Source organism: Helicoverpa zea, chromosome 16 (genome assembly GCF_022581195.2).
Source record: "Helicoverpa zea isolate HzStark_Cry1AcR chromosome 16, ilHelZeax1.1, whole genome shotgun sequence".
Classification (NCBI taxonomy): Eukaryota; Metazoa; Arthropoda; class Insecta; order Lepidoptera; family Noctuidae; genus Helicoverpa; species Helicoverpa zea.
Window position 1 is genome coordinate 8,775,723 of NC_061467.1, and position 16,841 is coordinate 8,792,563.

The 16,841-nt window shown below is 37.2% G+C and overlaps 6 protein-coding genes across 6 annotated transcripts; 3 read left to right on the forward strand and 3 right to left on the reverse strand.

Annotated features, from left to right (window-relative positions):
• The first annotated feature begins 47 nt into the window (after window positions 1-47).
• Window positions 48-1,081, forward strand: LOC124637513. Its single transcript, XM_047174027.1, has one exon. The coding sequence runs from the start codon at window positions 189-191 to the stop codon at window positions 927-929; it is 741 nt and encodes a 246-aa protein (XP_047029983.1). The 5' UTR covers window positions 48-188; the 3' UTR covers window positions 930-1,081.
• Window positions 1,082-5,817: 4,736 nt separating this feature from the next.
• Window positions 5,818-6,781, forward strand: LOC124637510 (17-beta-hydroxysteroid dehydrogenase 14-like). Its single transcript, XM_047174025.1, has one exon. The coding sequence runs from the start codon at window positions 5,896-5,898 to the stop codon at window positions 6,667-6,669; it is 774 nt and encodes a 257-aa protein (XP_047029981.1). The 5' UTR covers window positions 5,818-5,895; the 3' UTR covers window positions 6,670-6,781.
• An 897-nt stretch (window positions 6,782-7,678) lies between these two features.
• Window positions 7,679-8,626, reverse strand: LOC124637511 (17-beta-hydroxysteroid dehydrogenase 14-like). Its single transcript, XM_047174026.1, has one exon. It carries the CDS (start codon window positions 8,562-8,564, stop codon window positions 7,797-7,799), a length of 768 nt encoding a protein of 255 aa, XP_047029982.1. The 5' UTR covers window positions 8,565-8,626; the 3' UTR covers window positions 7,679-7,796.
• Window positions 8,627-9,566: 940 nt separating this feature from the next.
• Window positions 9,567-10,401, reverse strand: LOC124637402 (17-beta-hydroxysteroid dehydrogenase 14-like). The gene has a single exon (XM_047173835.1). It carries the CDS (start codon window positions 10,347-10,349, stop codon window positions 9,582-9,584), a length of 768 nt encoding a protein of 255 aa, XP_047029791.1. The 5' UTR covers window positions 10,350-10,401; the 3' UTR covers window positions 9,567-9,581.
• Window positions 9,567-11,927, reverse strand: LOC124637403 (uncharacterized oxidoreductase TM_0325-like). The gene has a single exon (XM_047173836.1). The coding sequence runs from the start codon at window positions 11,873-11,875 to the stop codon at window positions 11,126-11,128; it is 750 nt and encodes a 249-aa protein (XP_047029792.1). The 5' UTR covers window positions 11,876-11,927; the 3' UTR covers window positions 9,567-11,125.
• Window positions 11,928-12,222: 295 nt separating this feature from the next.
• LOC124637404 (uncharacterized oxidoreductase TM_0325-like) lies at window positions 12,223-14,849 on the forward strand. Its single transcript, XM_047173837.1, has one exon. It carries the CDS (start codon window positions 12,481-12,483, stop codon window positions 13,228-13,230), a length of 750 nt encoding a protein of 249 aa, XP_047029793.1. The 5' UTR covers window positions 12,223-12,480; the 3' UTR covers window positions 13,231-14,849.
• The last annotated feature ends 1,992 nt before the right edge of the window (window positions 14,850-16,841 follow it).

The window sequence follows — 16,841 nt, forward strand, 5'->3', positions numbered from 1 at the left end:
TGCTCCATAAATAAAATTGTAATAAAATATAATTACTGAAGATAAAGTGAAAATTAATGTTCAGAACTACAGCTTAGACAGAGCTACCTGCTGGCAAGTGTTTTCTCTTTTCCATTTCTTCAGTATCACTATTTACATCGCAAGATTTATTCCTACACTTAACTGACTACATAATACACCACAAGATAATGGATTCCATCACCAACACTCTCACTGGTCTCATGGATAGCTTTAATAAGAGGATGGCAGAGTTTGAAGCACAGTTGCAGAAGGCACCAGCAGAACCATCCCACCCAAACTTGACTGCAGAATTTCAAGCCTTCAGAGTCTTCATAACTCAGGCTGTCACTAGCTTGCAGCAACAGGTGGAATTGCTTGCAAGAAGCATTGACTCCATGGAGATGCGTGGTCGGAGAGGCATCTTGTTGCTTCATGGTGTCCCCGAGGCGAAGGATGAAGATGCAGCACAGGTGGTGGTGGATGTTGTCAAGGACCGCTTGAAGATGACTGACTTCACACTAGCTGACATCAAGAGGAGTCACCGGATGGGACGGTCATCTACTGCCTCAAGATCACGGCCTATATTATTCAAACTTAGGGATGTTGCTGTCCGTGACAACATTTGGTTCAACAAAACCCAATTAAAAGGTGCCGGTATCACCATCTCGGAGTTCCTGACCAAGTCGAGGCATGACCTGTTCATGGCTGCACGAAAGAGCCTCGGGGTGACTAAGTGCTGGACGAGAGACGGGTGCGTTTATGTTCTTGCACCCGATGGGTCGCGGCATCGTATTACAACTGCTGCAGAGTTAAGTGCATTATTGCCGCAAAATGCCACGGAGTCCCCGAAGGAGCCTGCGACCGTCTACGCTCCACGGAAGCCCGTCATCACAAGTAGGCCCAAACGTGCTGCTGCATACAAAAAGTGAATTGTTCGTCACTAATGTATCGAGTCCGGGTAGTATTACTTTTATTTTTTATATTTTTCCACAATTGGCACACCCACCTAGTCATTTTCTTTCCTTCTACAAATGTAAATTGTAAATAAACAAGTGGGTAGTGGTAGTATTCTAGTCTTGTCAGATTGACAGCAAACAGCTGCTGTCACACTCAGGCGACAGGTATTCTCGTTCCAGTCACTGACATATAAGTAAAACCTGTCAATTGTATTTACTGCTGTTATTCTCGGTGACTTAATGCCCGGACTAAGGATTTATTATTAAAATAAAATAGTGTTGTTCCTAGTTTTTTAGTTAGTTTTAAGTTTTAGAAAAACATAGTTATTTGCGATTGTATGAATATATAATATCTATCTAGCACGGCCGGCAGGTGGACTATTTATCTGTCCCCTTTTAGTAGTTTTTTTAATTTTATTTATATATATTTCTATTTAATACAGTTTTTATTTATTTTTTACATTTTATGTCTTCTCATGACAATAGCAGCGAATCGGACACGTTCTTTTCAGCCAGTAGTATCGATGACAGTTTTGCAAGCTTACCTTCACTTTCAGACACGCTAACTGCACAGTTTTCTGATGTTCCTAGGAATTTTAATGCCGTACACATAAACGCTCAGAGCATTCCGGCACATTTCCCTGATATGCTGGCAAGTTTTGACTGTAAGAATGTTCATGCAATTCTTGTCTCCGAGTCGTGGCTCAAGCCTTGTCTCCCGACAGCGGCTTATTCTCTCCCAGGTTTCCAGCTGGTGAGAAATGACCGCGCAGGTGGGGCCGGTGGTGGTGTTGCCATATATCTTCGCTCATACATTTCTTTTAAAATCGTAGATATGTCAGCGCAGCCACCTCCTCCCAACGCTGGGGAGCATCTTTTTCTGGAACTAACTATGTGCCACACTAAAGTTCTACTAGGAGTCTATTACTGTCCCTCACTACGCATTAACTTCTTTTCCTCTTTAGAACACATTTTAGAAAATTTTGTACTTTCTTACAGTCATGTTATTATCATGGGTGATTTCAACACCTGTCTTCTTAAAAATGATTCTCGATCTGCATCCCTTAATTCTATCATTAATTCTAGCAATCTATCAATACTTCCTCTTAATGCAACACACCATTTCCCTCATTCTACCCCCTCTCTTCTTGATTTAATTTTTGTATCTTCTTTTGATCACGTCGCTAAGCATGGTCAGTGTTCGGCTGATGCATTTTCTTACCATGATCTTATCTATATTTCTTATAAAATTCGTCCTCCCAAAGCAAAGGCAAGAATTCTTCTGCAGCGCAATTTTAATGGCATGGATCTTGAAAACCTTCGTGCGGACGCAACTAACATGGACTGGACGTCTGTTGAGAATTCCGAGTCAGTCGACGAAAAAGTGGAAATATTTACTTCACGTCTAGTAGCTCTCTACGACATTCACGCTCCCATTCGCGCTGTTAAAGTAAGACACCTGCCATCACCATGGCTCACGAGAGAAATAAAGCAGATAATGGCGAGGAAGGTGTCAGCTAAGTCGAGGTGCAAAGCTCGTTCTACTTCGGCAAATTGGGAGAAATTTGTAGAAGCACGAAATCGCTGCAACAAGGTGTGTAGAATTGCACAACGCCAACATTTTCATACGTCAGTTGAAAACGAGGATCCAGCTAAGGTCTGGAGATTTCTACGGTCAATGGGGATTGGAAAATCACGTACTGATAAAATTTCTCAAGATGTAAATATAAATTCATTGAATCAACATTTCTCATCTTCGTCCAACTTTAATAGGACAACCAAATCTAACACTTTAAACTATCTGTCTTGTCTTCCAACCCCTGACCATCCACCTTTTGTCTTTAATCAATTTGCTGCTTGTGATGTTAAGAAGAGCATTGCATCCATCACTTCCGATGCTGTTGGAAGTGACTGTGTCAGCCGTAAAATGATCCTCCCTATCCTGGACGAAATCCTTCCCGTCATCTGTCACATCCTTAACTATTCCATATTTAGTGGTGTCTTTCCTGATGCTTGGAAAGAGGCCCAAATTACCCCCTTACCAAAAAAATCCAATCCCACATCCTTTTCCGAGTATCGCCCTATATCTATATTACCATTCCTATCCAAAGTCCTGGAGCGTCTTATTCACAACCAGTTAAGTTCATTCCTTTCCAAGAATAGACTTCTTAATCCTTTCCAATCCGGTTTTCGTCCTGGTCACAGTACAGTAACAGCCTTGGTCAATATTACGGATGACATCAGGCTGGGCATGGAAGATGGGAAGTTAACGGTACTGGCGCTGCTGGACTTCAGCAATGCCTTTAATACCGTTGATTTTGACATTTTGCTTGGTATTCTTCGCTCTCTTAACATATCTCCAACGGCCATTGATTGGTTTCATAGTTACCTGTACGGGCGCCGGCAACGTATTCGCATTGAAGATAAATACTTTAATACGATTTTTGATCAGTTAGACTATCATCTGTTGCACGTGGAAGAACGTATTCCACATAGCTAAAACTAAATATGTATACAAATAAAAAAGTATGTATGTGTGCAAATAAAAATCTTAATCCCATATTTATTACTAGCGGTTTCCCGCGATTTCGGCCACATTCCGTGGAAACTTCTGTTTCAGTTTCCCGTACCCGTACAAAATATAGCCTTTCTCACCAAGCGCCAAGTAGTAGCACCTGCCTCCCATGTTCAAGTCTGCGAGTCAGATTAACGACTAATTAAAATGAAAATTAGTGATATGTTATTACTTTCTTACCAGGATGTCCATGACTAGCGGTGAAAATAAATATCAGGGCCGACCTAATTCCTGGTTCCTAATGCCATGCGCAAGAGTGGTCCTTAGTCATTTTGAATTCTCTGTCAGGCAATCAATCCATCTTTTCCTCGGTTTATCTCTGCCTCCTAATACAAAACCGTCATTCCGTCGTACACTTTTGTATCTACATTTTTTATGGTTTACTTAATTCACTTTCAGAATATGACTTTTTTATGTAAAGCAAATATATTAATTGCTTATTGCGTAGCAAAATTTGTCTGTCATCATGTACTTTTTCCTTGAACAACGGCATATTTTCGAACAGGTTGTAACATGCCCCGTAATTTTGCCAAATCATACTAGATTGCTAGCCACGGATTTCTTATCTAGACACACGGGGCAGTGTGTCCGCCAAGTTCGAGAAAAAAAGCGACACACCGGCCGTGGGTTATATTACACGAACCATTTCGGGCCAAATTCGACCCTTCTGTAACTCAAAATTTATTTTATTTACGCATATCAAATTTCTAGTATCTGTTGAGACCCCGTCACTTATCTAAAATACAAAATTTCATTAATATACCTATTGTAGGTCTTGAGATATTGACGTCAGAAAATCGCTATTTTTACTATACACTCACTGACTGACTGACTGACTCACTCATCAAAAACCTAGACCACTTCCAATGGTCGTATTGACTTGAAATTTGGCATGGAGGTAGGTCTTTATGTCAAGGTAAAGGGAAAAATCTGAAAATGGCCAAGTGTGAGTCGGTTTCAAAATAATGAAGGTGTTTTATACCCGGTGTAAATTTATACCCCTAAGGAACTAAAACGAACTAAATTTATCTATATTTATATAATATATCTTCGAATGGTCGTACCGATCTGAAATTCGTTACAAAGGTTTGTATTTAGTCAAAGTAAGTAAAAATCTGAAAACGGCCAAGTGTGAATCACTTTCGAAAATAACGAATGTGTAACTTTGATCCACGAACATAATATATGATAACATGTCACGTCAGTCAGTTGGTAAATTTAGTCCATTTAGTTAATCTAGTTCATTTCTTTGTAAGAAACATAGTACATATTAAAAAATCTGAAAGATAGTATAAATGAGACATTTCTTTAACTAACTTCATCATAAGAAAAAAATAAAATAAACAACCTTACAAAAATAAATGAAATCCCACCCAAGACAAAAATGTGAAAGACTGCCAAGTTCGATAATATGGGAATGCTTCGCCTATGAAAGAAGTGAGATCTGAATAAGTACCAAGCTCCATACACATACCTCAGTTAAAAATAGTTACTTTTTAATGATGTTACTTGGCAAGTTTTAATAGAAAATTAAATACTTGATTCATGCGTTTAGTAGGTTTATAACAAGGTGTGTGAAAACTTGCCAAGTAACATCATTAAAAAGTAACTATTTTTAACTGAGGTATGTGTATGGAACTTGGTACTTATTCAGATCTCACTTCTTTTATAGGCGAAGCATTCCCATATTATCGAACTTGGCAGTCTTTCACATTTTTGTTTTGGGTGGGATTTATATTTCAGCAACATTTAAAATATTGAGTAGGTACTAAGTAATGATTCATACCGAAATCAATGTATGTATTTAGGGTTCCTCTGTACATAAAAAGAACGTTTGTCCTTCGAGCATCAAGACCGTTTTCTTTGAAACTCGTGAATTTATACATTTTGGAAGTGTATAAGTAGATTTGTTAGTAAGTTCTTCGGTAAATATGTATGTATGAATTTTGTGGCGCCCTCAACGCGCTAGTTCGACCCGTTCTGTTTAAGATTTTTAAATTTAGATTTCCACGGAAATCCTCTATACACTACTTATATTTGTCGCCCTTCATAACCCTGTTACGTAGTCAACTGTAACAGAGGTGAACATTATATCCATCAATATAAACTTCTTCTATTTCAAAAATAATGAAAGTAGCTACGGGATCTTTTATCTAAGGTTAGTTCACATTTAAGCAATTTTGCTGGATCATATTTCAAAACAATAAAAAAGCAACGTATTATATTTCGATAAACGATAAATATTGATAAATATTTAGACGATAAGATTTTACGTCTATTTATATCCAAATCCATATTCAGTTTTCATAAATTTAACTTAGTAGTAAATCAGTACTGAACTGTACAGCTCAGTGGATTTTCACGATGAGTTTTCAAGACAAAGTGGTTATTGTGACTGGCAGCAGCTCTGGTATTGGAGCGGCCATTGCCATTAAATTCGCAGAAGAAGGCGCTAAGGTCGCCATAGTAGGAAGAAACCAGGAGAAACTGAACAACGTCGCTAAGAAATGTGGCAAACCATTAGTGCTCGTTGCTGACGTTACTAAAGATGAAGATAATAAAAGAATTGTTGATGAAACTGTGAGAGTGTTTGGAAAACTTGATATTCTAGTTAACAATGCTGGAGTAGCTAATTCTGGCTCTATTCAAGCCGAGGACGCGATGGCAACATTTGACAAGGTAATGACTACAAACCTCCGCTCAGCGGTTTACTTAACTTATCTTGCCGCTCCTCACCTTGTGAAGACAAAAGGGAATATCGTGAACATATCAAGCGTTGTCGCATTCCGAGTGATTACGAAGGAAATGTTTGCATACTGTACATCGAAGGCAGCTCTGGATCATTTCAGTAGAGCTGTTGCACTTGAGCTGGCATCAAGTGGTGTTCGTGTAAATATCGTCAATCCAGGACCTGTGCACACAGATGCTTTCGTGAATTTGGGTGCAACAAAGGAACAAGAAGTAGCTATTCTGAAACAGTTAGGAGATGCTATGCCTCTAAAAAGAGTTTCAGTTCCTGAGGAGATTGCTGATCTAGTATTATTTTTGGCCAGTGAAAAGGCCAAAGCTATTACTGGCTCTAATTTTGTGACTGACAATGGCGCATCGGTAGGATCTACGTCTCTCTCTCTTGACTAAAATATTTCCAACATTCACTTACTTCCTATTTGATATCCTCCTCCAAGGATCAATTAGTATAACACTTATTCAAGTTTTATTTTTGTCCAGACATAAATTATGAATAAGTAACATATCATGTCTTTTATTGTGTTTAATCCTATCCAATATGTATACTATATGTCCAACATGAAACTATTTATCTTTAAAAAAATATACATTTATTTATAAATGTAAATGCATCATGTAAATTAATTTTTGCACAAAATTGACCAATTTAGAATAGTACCTTGTCATTTGCCTCTATCGATTCTTCTTTTTTACCCGACTGCCAAAGAAGGAGGGTAATGTTTTTTTATTATTATTTTTGTTATGTATAGTTTGGTTTGGTTTAATTTGAGTTCTTTTTAATTTAAGCGTTGTGCGCACCTGTAATTAACTTATTTACGCAGGACTTATCATAATTGTAAACTTATATATGCGAAAGTATTTGTAAATAAGTTGTTGGCGTGCCTTATAAATAAATTTATAAATAAATAGTCTTTAAGAAGGAAAATAACGCAGTGGGCATTTTTTTGTTAAGACTGGATAAGATGTTTGATATTGTTTTGCTTTAGCAAACTTTGCTCTTATGAACTATTGTGCTCGTTTCAATTTTCTAAAATAGCTTTTTTATGGGAAGTCATCAAATGACACCCGCTGGTATGTGGTGTCAGGGAGTATCACTTTTAATGACTAAAGCCCACCATGTTCCTTCTTCAGCCCTTTGTGCCCAAAAGCAGCGGTAATTCTTTCGAATAATCCCGCAGCCCCGGCAGTCTTTTGTCTTATAAAACATGGTCAAAGCGAAGCGAATGATTTTTATAAAAACCGATGCTTGGCTGAACGATGAGACTCTAGATCTTCAATAATACATGAACACATAGCAACAAAATCTAATTGAGGAAAATTAGAACATAAATTGATTTTTTTGTAATGAAGATAACGTCTTTGATAAGATACATACACATCAATCTAAAAGAAAAACAAGTTTTTGATTGTATATCACAGGCTTTTATTTCCCAACAATATTCATTATCAGATATTACAATCCAGTAATGTCATTCGCCTAGTTACAAAAGTAAAATAAGATCAGCGATTTAGATTATTTAAAAGGTGCCTTTATTTTCCAACAACACACCGTTATCAGAAACATACGAAGATCCAGTTATAGCCTTTGCCTTGTCAGACGCTACAAACAAAACAAGATCAGCAATTTCTTCAGGATCAGAAATTCTGTTCAATGCTGTCATATCCGTCATACGTTTGAATGTAGCTGCTTGCTGTTCTTTTGTTGCGCCCAAATTTTCGATTATATCAGTCACAACAGGTCCTGGATTAACGGTATTTACGCGAACACCGCTTGATGCTAACTCAAGTGCAACCGCTCTACTGAAATGATCCAGGGCTGCCTTTGATGTGCAATACGGAAAAGCTTCCTTAGAAAATACTCGAAATGCTACAGCGCTTGATATGTTCACGATATTTCCTTTTGTCTTCACAAGGTGAGGAGCGGCAAGATGAGTTAAGTAAACCACAGAACGAAGATTGGTCGATATAACTTTATCAAATACGGCCATTGCATGTTCAGCCTTAATACCGGTTGCATTTGCAATACCTGCGTTGTTTACTAAAATATCCAGTTTTCCGAAAACTCTTAAAGTCTCATCCACAATTCTCTTGGCATCTTCATCTTTAGTAACGTCAGCAACGAGCACTAATGGTTTGCCACATTTCTTAGCGACATTGTTCAGTTTCTCCTGGTTTCTTCCTACTATAGCGACCTTAGCGCCTTCTTCTGCGAATTTAATGGCGATGGCAGCTCCAATACCAGAGCTGCTGCCAGTCACAATAACCACTTTGTCTTGAAAACTCATGTTGTTTATTCACCAAATATCGTTTTATTACTGCAGTTTTGACAATATGTCACCTGCTATAAATAATGACGAAACCGATAATCTAATCAATCATTTATATTTGTAACCTTTTAATAACTAGATAATCTTAAGTGACAAAGCGAAGTGTGATGTAATTGACGCAACATTTTTTGTAAGTTTTAAGACCAAGCAGATTATGGATAATGTAATGTAACGTTTTGTTTCCGTTATAATTCATAACAACATCATGAGCCTTTCTAATTTTTCATCGCAGGACGCGGGCTACTCCTGGTGAAGCTGACTGTTAACCTTTATTTTGCTTAGAACATTACAAGTTACATACTTTTGAGACGCCTTGAAGTCTTTTCACATTGACGGTTACACTATTTGGTACAAACGGTTCGTATGTACCAAATTATATATAACGAAATAAGCCCATCTTTAGATTAGCAACAATGAGCTCGCTCTATTTTTAGGGTTCCGTACCCAAAGGGTAAAACGGGACCCTATTGTTTTCGCTCCTCTGTCCGTCCGTCCGTCTGTCACCAGGCTGTATCTCATGAACCGTGATAGTTAGAGAGCTGAAATTTTCACAGATGATGTATTTTTGTTGCCGTTATAACAACAAATACTGAAAACTAAAATCATAAAATATTTTGGAGGACTACTCCCATACGACAAACGTGATTTTTTTGTCCGTTTTATAAATAATGGTACGGAACCCATCGTGCGCGAGTCCGACTCGCACTTGGCCGGTTTTTTTTTATTATTTTATCAATGAAGATACTACGAAGATCAAATTAACTACTTTCGTTAGTGTGGACGTCACTAATTTGTTTTTATTGCTTAAAAAGTACATCATTAGAAATCTAATATTTGTTGATAAAAAAGACTTTTTAAAGGTATGCAAAACAGTTCGAGCATCTTTCCTCTTCTACCAGTTAGAAAAGTGTTATGGGATATATCAGAGTTTTATTTCAGATAGGCAAAATTAAACAAGAATAAAAATGAAATTATTTATTGTAGTCCTTTACTATCTACCAACACTCCGTTATCGGTTACAAACGTCGATCCAGTTATCGCTTTGGCCTTATCTGAAGCCAAAAACAAAACAAGGTCACCTATTTCTTCAGGCTCAGAAATCCTGTTCAAGGCTGTCAAATTCTGCATACGTTTGAACCCAGCTTCTACCTGTTCCTTCGATGCACCCATATTTTCTATAATGTCAGTCAACACAGGTCCTGGATTGACGGTATTTACGCGGACACCGCTTGATGCGAGCTCAAGTGCAATAGCTCTGCTGAAATGATCCAGAGCTGCTTTCGATGTGCTGTATGCGAAAGACTCTTTAGAAAATACTCTTAATGCAGCAACGCTTGAGATGTTGATAATATTTCCTTTTGTCTTCACAAGATGAGGAGCAGCAAGATGAGTTATGTAAACCACTGAGCGGAGGTTTGTGGCCATTACCTTGTCAAATACTGCCATTGCGTGCTCAGCTTGAATACTGGCTGATCCACCGATACCAGCGTTATTCACTAAGATATCAATTTTGCCATAAACTTTAACCGTCTCATCAACGATTCTTTTGGCGTCTTCATCTTTAGTGACGTCAGCAACGAGCACTAATGGTTTGCCACATTTCTTAGCGACGTTGTTCAGTTTCTCCTGGTTTCTTCCTACTATAGCAACCTTAGCGCCTTCTTCTGCGAATTGAACAGCAATGGCTGCTCCAATACCAGAGCTGCTGCCAGTCACAATAACCACTTTGTCTTGGAAACTCATTTTGTTACTCGTATTTCAAAACTCAGTCTAACACTGGAGAGAACAAATTATGAAACCTAGTTTAAATAATATGATAAAGCCGACTATCTAATCATAAAAAAAAAATATTAATCAGCAATGTAAGTTGGGACGAGCGGAGATTTAAAGATAAAATCATTACTGAACGACTAGGTATAGTAGCAGTTATCAGTCTTTATCTGAAAATACGTAATGGATAATACTCAACGAATGCAAAAATTACATGCCTAGGGAAGAAAAAGGTTGCTGAGTGGCAAAGTGAAAAAAATATAAATATTGTATTATGGACCGTACTGATTGTTTTAAACATTGTAAATTGTTGTAAATAATATCATCAGGTGTTCCACCTAGGTAGGTGCAGTCGGCGAGAGACTAGAGATACTAATAATAACAGATAAGATAGTTGTGAAGCACATAACTGTTGAATTTGTTTTAATATGCGTAGTCACGATGATATTAGTATTACTCTTTTTGTATGGTGCAACTTCGACAGAAGTTACTTTTTTTTGAGAAAATCCCTATACCTACGTAATAGCCGGGAATGTGCTCCTCTAAAATACTTTAGGATTAAAATGCAACAATGCTAAGCCGGGGAAGGACCGACCGAGTTATCTATATTCTTCTACTTATGAATACTATATTTTATTTTCTTAAATAAAAAACATGCCCTAAGAGTTAATATTTTATTATAGGACTTAAAACGAGTCACTGTTCTATATAAATATTTTGTAAACATTTGTTGTTATTAAATCCGTAGCTTACAATAACATCCCATTATCACTAACATATGACGAACCAGTAATTGCCTTAGCCTTATCGCTAGCTAGGAACAAAACAAGATCACCTATTTCTTCAGAATCAGATATTCTTTTCAGTGCCGTCATGTCTTCCATGTGTTTAAATGTAGCTGCTTGATCTGTCTCTGATAGACCCATATTTTCAATAATATCAGTTTTCACGGGTCCAGGATTAACAGTATTCACACGAACACCGCTCGACGCAAGTTCTAGTGCCACAGCTCTACTGAAATGATCTAAGGCAGCCTTCGACGCGGAATATGCAAAGACCTCCGGCATAAGAATTTTTAACGCAGCTACACTCGATATGTTCACAATATTACCTTTTGTTTTTACAAGGTGTGGAGCAGCGAGATGAGTTAAATAAACTGGTGCACGAAGATTTGTATTCATTACTTTATCAAAGATTTCCATGGCATTATCAGCTGTAATGGAACTACCTCCACCGATGCCAGCATTGTTTACCAAAACATCCAGTTTGCCAAATACTTTCACAGTTTCATCTACAATTCTTTTAGCGTCTTCTTCTTTAGTGACGTCAGCGACGAGCATTAATGGTTTGCCACATTTCTTAGCGACGTTGTTCAGTTTCTCCTGGTTTCTTCCTACTATAGCGACCTTAGCGCCTTCTTCTGCGAATTTAATGGCAATGGCAGCTCCAATACCAGAGCTGCTGCCAGTCACAATAACCACTTTATTTAGAAAACTCATCGTCAGTATCCACCGGATAAAGTTCAGTAGGTACTAAATTAAACTCATCCATGTACTTATATTTAACATTGACTATCTTATCTCTCTGAAGTCGTCCATGATAAAAATAAAAAACGCAAATAAAGAAGATAATTAAAGTGTGTGACGTTCAGTGAGCAAAGGTCAGATCGAACCAGATTTCCGGGACCAGTAAACGTTAATTATAACTTATTGCAGATTAAATCTGATAGATACTAAAATATCATCGGTATTATGTCTCAATGTCTCAATAAATCAAATAAAGAGTTGAGAATTGTCTGAAATGTTTAATGATGATAGTGCATTGAAAATAATTGTTCGATTTGAAGAACCTTATATTAATCAAAAGGACAATTTAACATGATCATATTATACTACTATTATTAATGTTTTGCTGGTTCCGGAAATCTGGTTCGATCCGACCTTCGCCTGCTAAATGTCACGTAACTTTCATTATCTTCTTTGTCAGCGTTTTTGTTTTATTTTTATCATAGACTACTTCATAGATTAGATAGAAAATGTTAAATATAAGTCCAAAGACGAAAAAAATTTAGTAACTACTCAACTTGACCCGGTGGATACTGACGATGAGTTTTCAAAATAAAGTGGTTATTGTGACTGGCAGCAGCTCTGGTATTGGAGCTGCCATCGCCATCAAATTCGCAGAAGAAGGCGCTAAGGTCGTTATAGTGGGAAGAAACCAGGAGAAACTGAACAACGTCGCTAAGAAATGTGGCAAACCATTAATGCTCGTCGCTGACGTCACTAAAGAAGAAGACGCTAAAAGAATTGTAGATGAAACTGTGAAAGTATTTGGCAAACTGGATGTTTTGGTAAACAATGCTGGCATTGGTAGAACTAGCACCATTACAGCTGATAATGCCATGGAAATCTTTGATAAAGTAATGAGTACAAACCTTCGTGCACCAGTTTATTTAACTCATGTCGCTGCTCCACACCTTGTAAAAACAAAAGGTAATATTGTGAACATATCGAGTGTGGCTGCGTTGAGAATTATTATGCCAGAGGTCTTTGCATACTCCGCGTCGAAGGCTGCCTTAGATCATTTCAGTAGAGCTGTAGCACTTGAACTTGCATCGAGCGGTGTTCGTGTGAATACTGTTAATCCTGGACCCGTGAAAACTGAAATTATTGAAAATATGGGTGCATCACAGGAAGAACAAGCAGCTAGATTCAAACACATGGAAGACAGGACGGCACTGAAAAGAATATCTGATTCTGAAGAAATAGCTGATCTTGTTTTGTTCGTGGCTAGCGATAAGGCTAAGGCAATTACTGGTTCGTCATATGTTAGTGATAATGGGATGTTATTGTAAGCTACGGGTTTAATGACAATTAATTTTTCAAGAATTTTGTGTATTGCTATTCTTTATAATTACGGTTTGATAGCAAATTATAGCTTACTATAGGTCAAAACTGAAAAAAGTCGTGGTGGCTTACTGGGTAAAGAACCAACCTCTCAAGATGACCTCCAAGAGGACGTGGGTTTGCTTCCAGGTCAGGCAAGTACCGATGCAACTTTTCTAAGTTTGTATGTACTTTCTAAGTATACTTATTTATTTATTTATACTTTATGTACAAAATAGGTACATTGGCGGACTTAATGCCTCAAGGCATTCTCTACCAGTTAACCATCGGGTTAAAGGGAGAAAATAAATAGGTAGTACAATAAAAAAAAGAGAAAGTCATGAATCGATATGAATAAAAACATGATACAATACATAAATACTCAATACATAATAATATATATATATATATATTATACATACAACATAAAAATAAAATATAAAATCAATAAGAGTGACGACGACTCAATTAGGTAAAGAGTTTAAATAATGATGGTGAACTTTACGCTGAAAGGAATACTTACTGGGTGCCTTTTTTATGTCAAGGGGAAGAGCGTTCCAGAGTTTAATTGCTGATACAGCAAAAGAATTAGCCATAAATCCGGTGCGGTGACATGGAATTTCGAGCAACAAATTCTCAGAGGAACGCAGGTTACGGCTATGAGAACTGCCCAATAACTTAAAATAATTTTGAAGATAATCAGGAGCACAGGGATCGTTAAGAATAGAGAAGATCATACAGAGAGATCTAAGGGATCTTCTATAACGAATAGGCAGCCATTTAAGCTGAGAACGAAAAGAGGAAACGTGATCATATTTACGAAGGCCGAAAATAAAGCGTATGCAGTTACTGAGAAGACGATCCATTTTGTTGAGAAGTTCTTGAGATACTCGGATAGTAACAAATCTTGAGACATCCGAGCATATCTTGGACACCAATGACTGTGTTTCGGATGGCACGTTAAACTGTAGGTCCCGGCTGTCATTGAACATCCTTGGCAGCCGTTACGTGTAGTCAGAAGACAATAAGTCTGACACCAGTCTAAGCAAAGGGTATTGGGTTGCCCGGGTAACTCGGTTGAGGAGGTCAGATAGGGCAGTCGCTCCTTGTACAACATTGGTACTCAACTGCCTCCGGTTAGACTGGAAGCCGACCCCAACATAGTTGAGAAAAAAGGCTCTGAAGATGATTGATCAAAACTGATAGTTACTATCGGTAACGGTATTCTGTTTATCTTAGTAAATTACATAGATAACTTAGAAATGTTTAATGATGTTAGTACCTTGAAAATAATTATTCGATTTGAAGAACCTCTTGAACAAAAGTACCTACTATTTACCGTGACTATAATATACCTACTATTATTAATAGCCATTAAAACATGATTATAAAGAATAGCAACGCGGAAAATATTGATAATTTTCCAAGCGTAAACACTCGACAATTGGAAATTGTAGCATCTGCTGTGAAGCATAAATTTTATGATATTAGTCGTGTGACTCATTTTGTAACCCAAATTGAGAATTTATATTTGTATGACGAAATGGAAACTAATAAATACTTACTAAACTGGCAGATTGAACCTGTTTGAACTTGTTTTATTTGCTTAATCAGCTCTGATCACGTTTAGATTACCTGAGGAAGATAAAAAATATTGTAATAAAAAAATACCCTACTTACACATGTACCTATTACATTGAAGTTTGTCTCTGATATTTCGTTCATTGTTCAAATGCTTGTTAGTGACCTTTACAAAATTCCCATACCTAGTCAGATATTTTCTCCTTTCGTTTTGACACAGCTGCGTCATAATTGTTCCGATTCAAAACGTCACTACGCCACTACACACAGGAGCAACAAGCATGAAGTGACGGTAAATTGGACGCGAAATATCCGTTTTTCCAAATCCAATTAATGTATGCGAACATGCGATGTTCGATACCGAACGTAGTTACATCGATACCGTCCGATTTATCGATGTATCGAATTCTGGTTTTAATTAAACTAACAGACACAGGAATTTGGAAATCGAATATTCAAGAAACAATATCTGCGTTGCTAGAGGATATCTGAGGTGCAAGTTTCGAAATGTAGGATCAGTCACGTTGATATTTTGATCTAAATGTGACGCGATTATAGTTTGAGATATGTTTCGAGAACCCTTTAACTTTCAAAATGTTGAAACTATCGTTTTGAATTGTAATTGTTGTGAAAGGAAACTACTAGCGGTATTTAACTTATTTGAGAATTAAGGAAAAAGAAAAATCATAAGGAGAAAAAGTTTTCAAAATTACAATCGACAAACTATTCTTAACTAGCTGTAATCTTCCCAATAGCTTTTAAGTACCTACATCAATAACAAACATACAAAACTATTTTTTTTATTCTAAATTATACATAAATAGTTATTTCGTCTGGTCTTGGTCCTTATTTTCTAACTTACGTAGTCAAATTAAATTCAATATTGTTTTTCATGTTTTATCTCCCAAACAAAAGGCAAATAATGTGAATACGCCAATCGCATTGAACGGGTTAATCGACACTAGTACCCAATAAACATTTCGCGCGCCAATGAGCACGCGGTTCATCAATAGCATTTATTGTTAACCAGTACTGCATTTTCGTACAAACAATAATAATTGTTAGAGTACCCGAAACACTGCAAACTTTTAGTCGGCTGATAGTTTGTTTGGGCACATCAATCAGTATGAAGTTTAGTGCGCATATTACAAAGATCAGATATTTAGCCGACTGAAAAGTTTGATTAGAATCATTTGTTTTCAAATAAAATTCTTTACAAACATTGGGTCAACTGTCGGCCGACTGTTTAGTCTCCAGTGTGCACCTTTTATTATCGGCATAGCAACTGTCTAGCTGACCTCCTCATCCCAGTTACCCATGCAACCTGACACCGCTTGGTAAGACTGGTTAGATTTTCTGGCTTCTACCAAAACGTTTGACGTTACGGATAGGAAAAACGCGTTTACACAAGCGTATTTAACAATAGTTATAAGTCTTTATTGTAATTAATAACAGAACGGATCTTGGTTTATCTGAATAAATGAATTATTTTTTTATTAAATTTTACTTACAATATTTTTTATCTTCCTCAGGTAATCTAAACGTGATCAGAGCTGATTAAGCAAATAAAACAAGTTCAAACAGGTTCAATCTGCCAGTTTAGTAAGTATTTATTAGTTTCCATTTCGTCATACAAATATAAATTCTCAATTTGGGTTACAAAATGAGTCACACGACTAATATCATAAAATTTATGCTTCATAGCAGATGCTACAATTTCCAATTGTCGAGTGTTTACGCTTGGAAAATTATCAATATTTTCCGCGTTGCTATTCTTTATAATTATGTTTTAATCGTCCGAGCCTTTTCCCAATCATGTTGGGGTCGGCTTCCAGTCTAACCGGATTCAGCTGAGTACCAGTGCTTTACAAGAAGCGACTGCCTATCTGACCTCCTCAACCCAGTAACCCGGGCAACCCGATACCCCTTGGTTAGACTGGTGTCAGACTTTCTGGCTTCTGACTACCCGTAACGACTGCCAAGGATGTTCACTGACAGC

Coding starts and splice junctions, on each gene's coding strand:
- LOC124637513 (XM_047174027.1), top strand. CDS start 189: ATGGATTCCATCACCAACACTCTCACTGGTCTCATGGATAGCTTTAAT.
- LOC124637510 (XM_047174025.1), top strand. CDS start 5,896: ATGAGTTTTCAAGACAAAGTGGTTATTGTGACTGGCAGCAGCTCTGGT.
- LOC124637511 (XM_047174026.1), bottom strand. CDS start 8,564: ATGAGTTTTCAAGACAAAGTGGTTATTGTGACTGGCAGCAGCTCTGGT.
- LOC124637402 (XM_047173835.1), bottom strand. CDS start 10,349: ATGAGTTTCCAAGACAAAGTGGTTATTGTGACTGGCAGCAGCTCTGGT.
- LOC124637403 (XM_047173836.1), bottom strand. CDS start 11,875: ATGAGTTTTCTAAATAAAGTGGTTATTGTGACTGGCAGCAGCTCTGGT.
- LOC124637404 (XM_047173837.1), top strand. CDS start 12,481: ATGAGTTTTCAAAATAAAGTGGTTATTGTGACTGGCAGCAGCTCTGGT.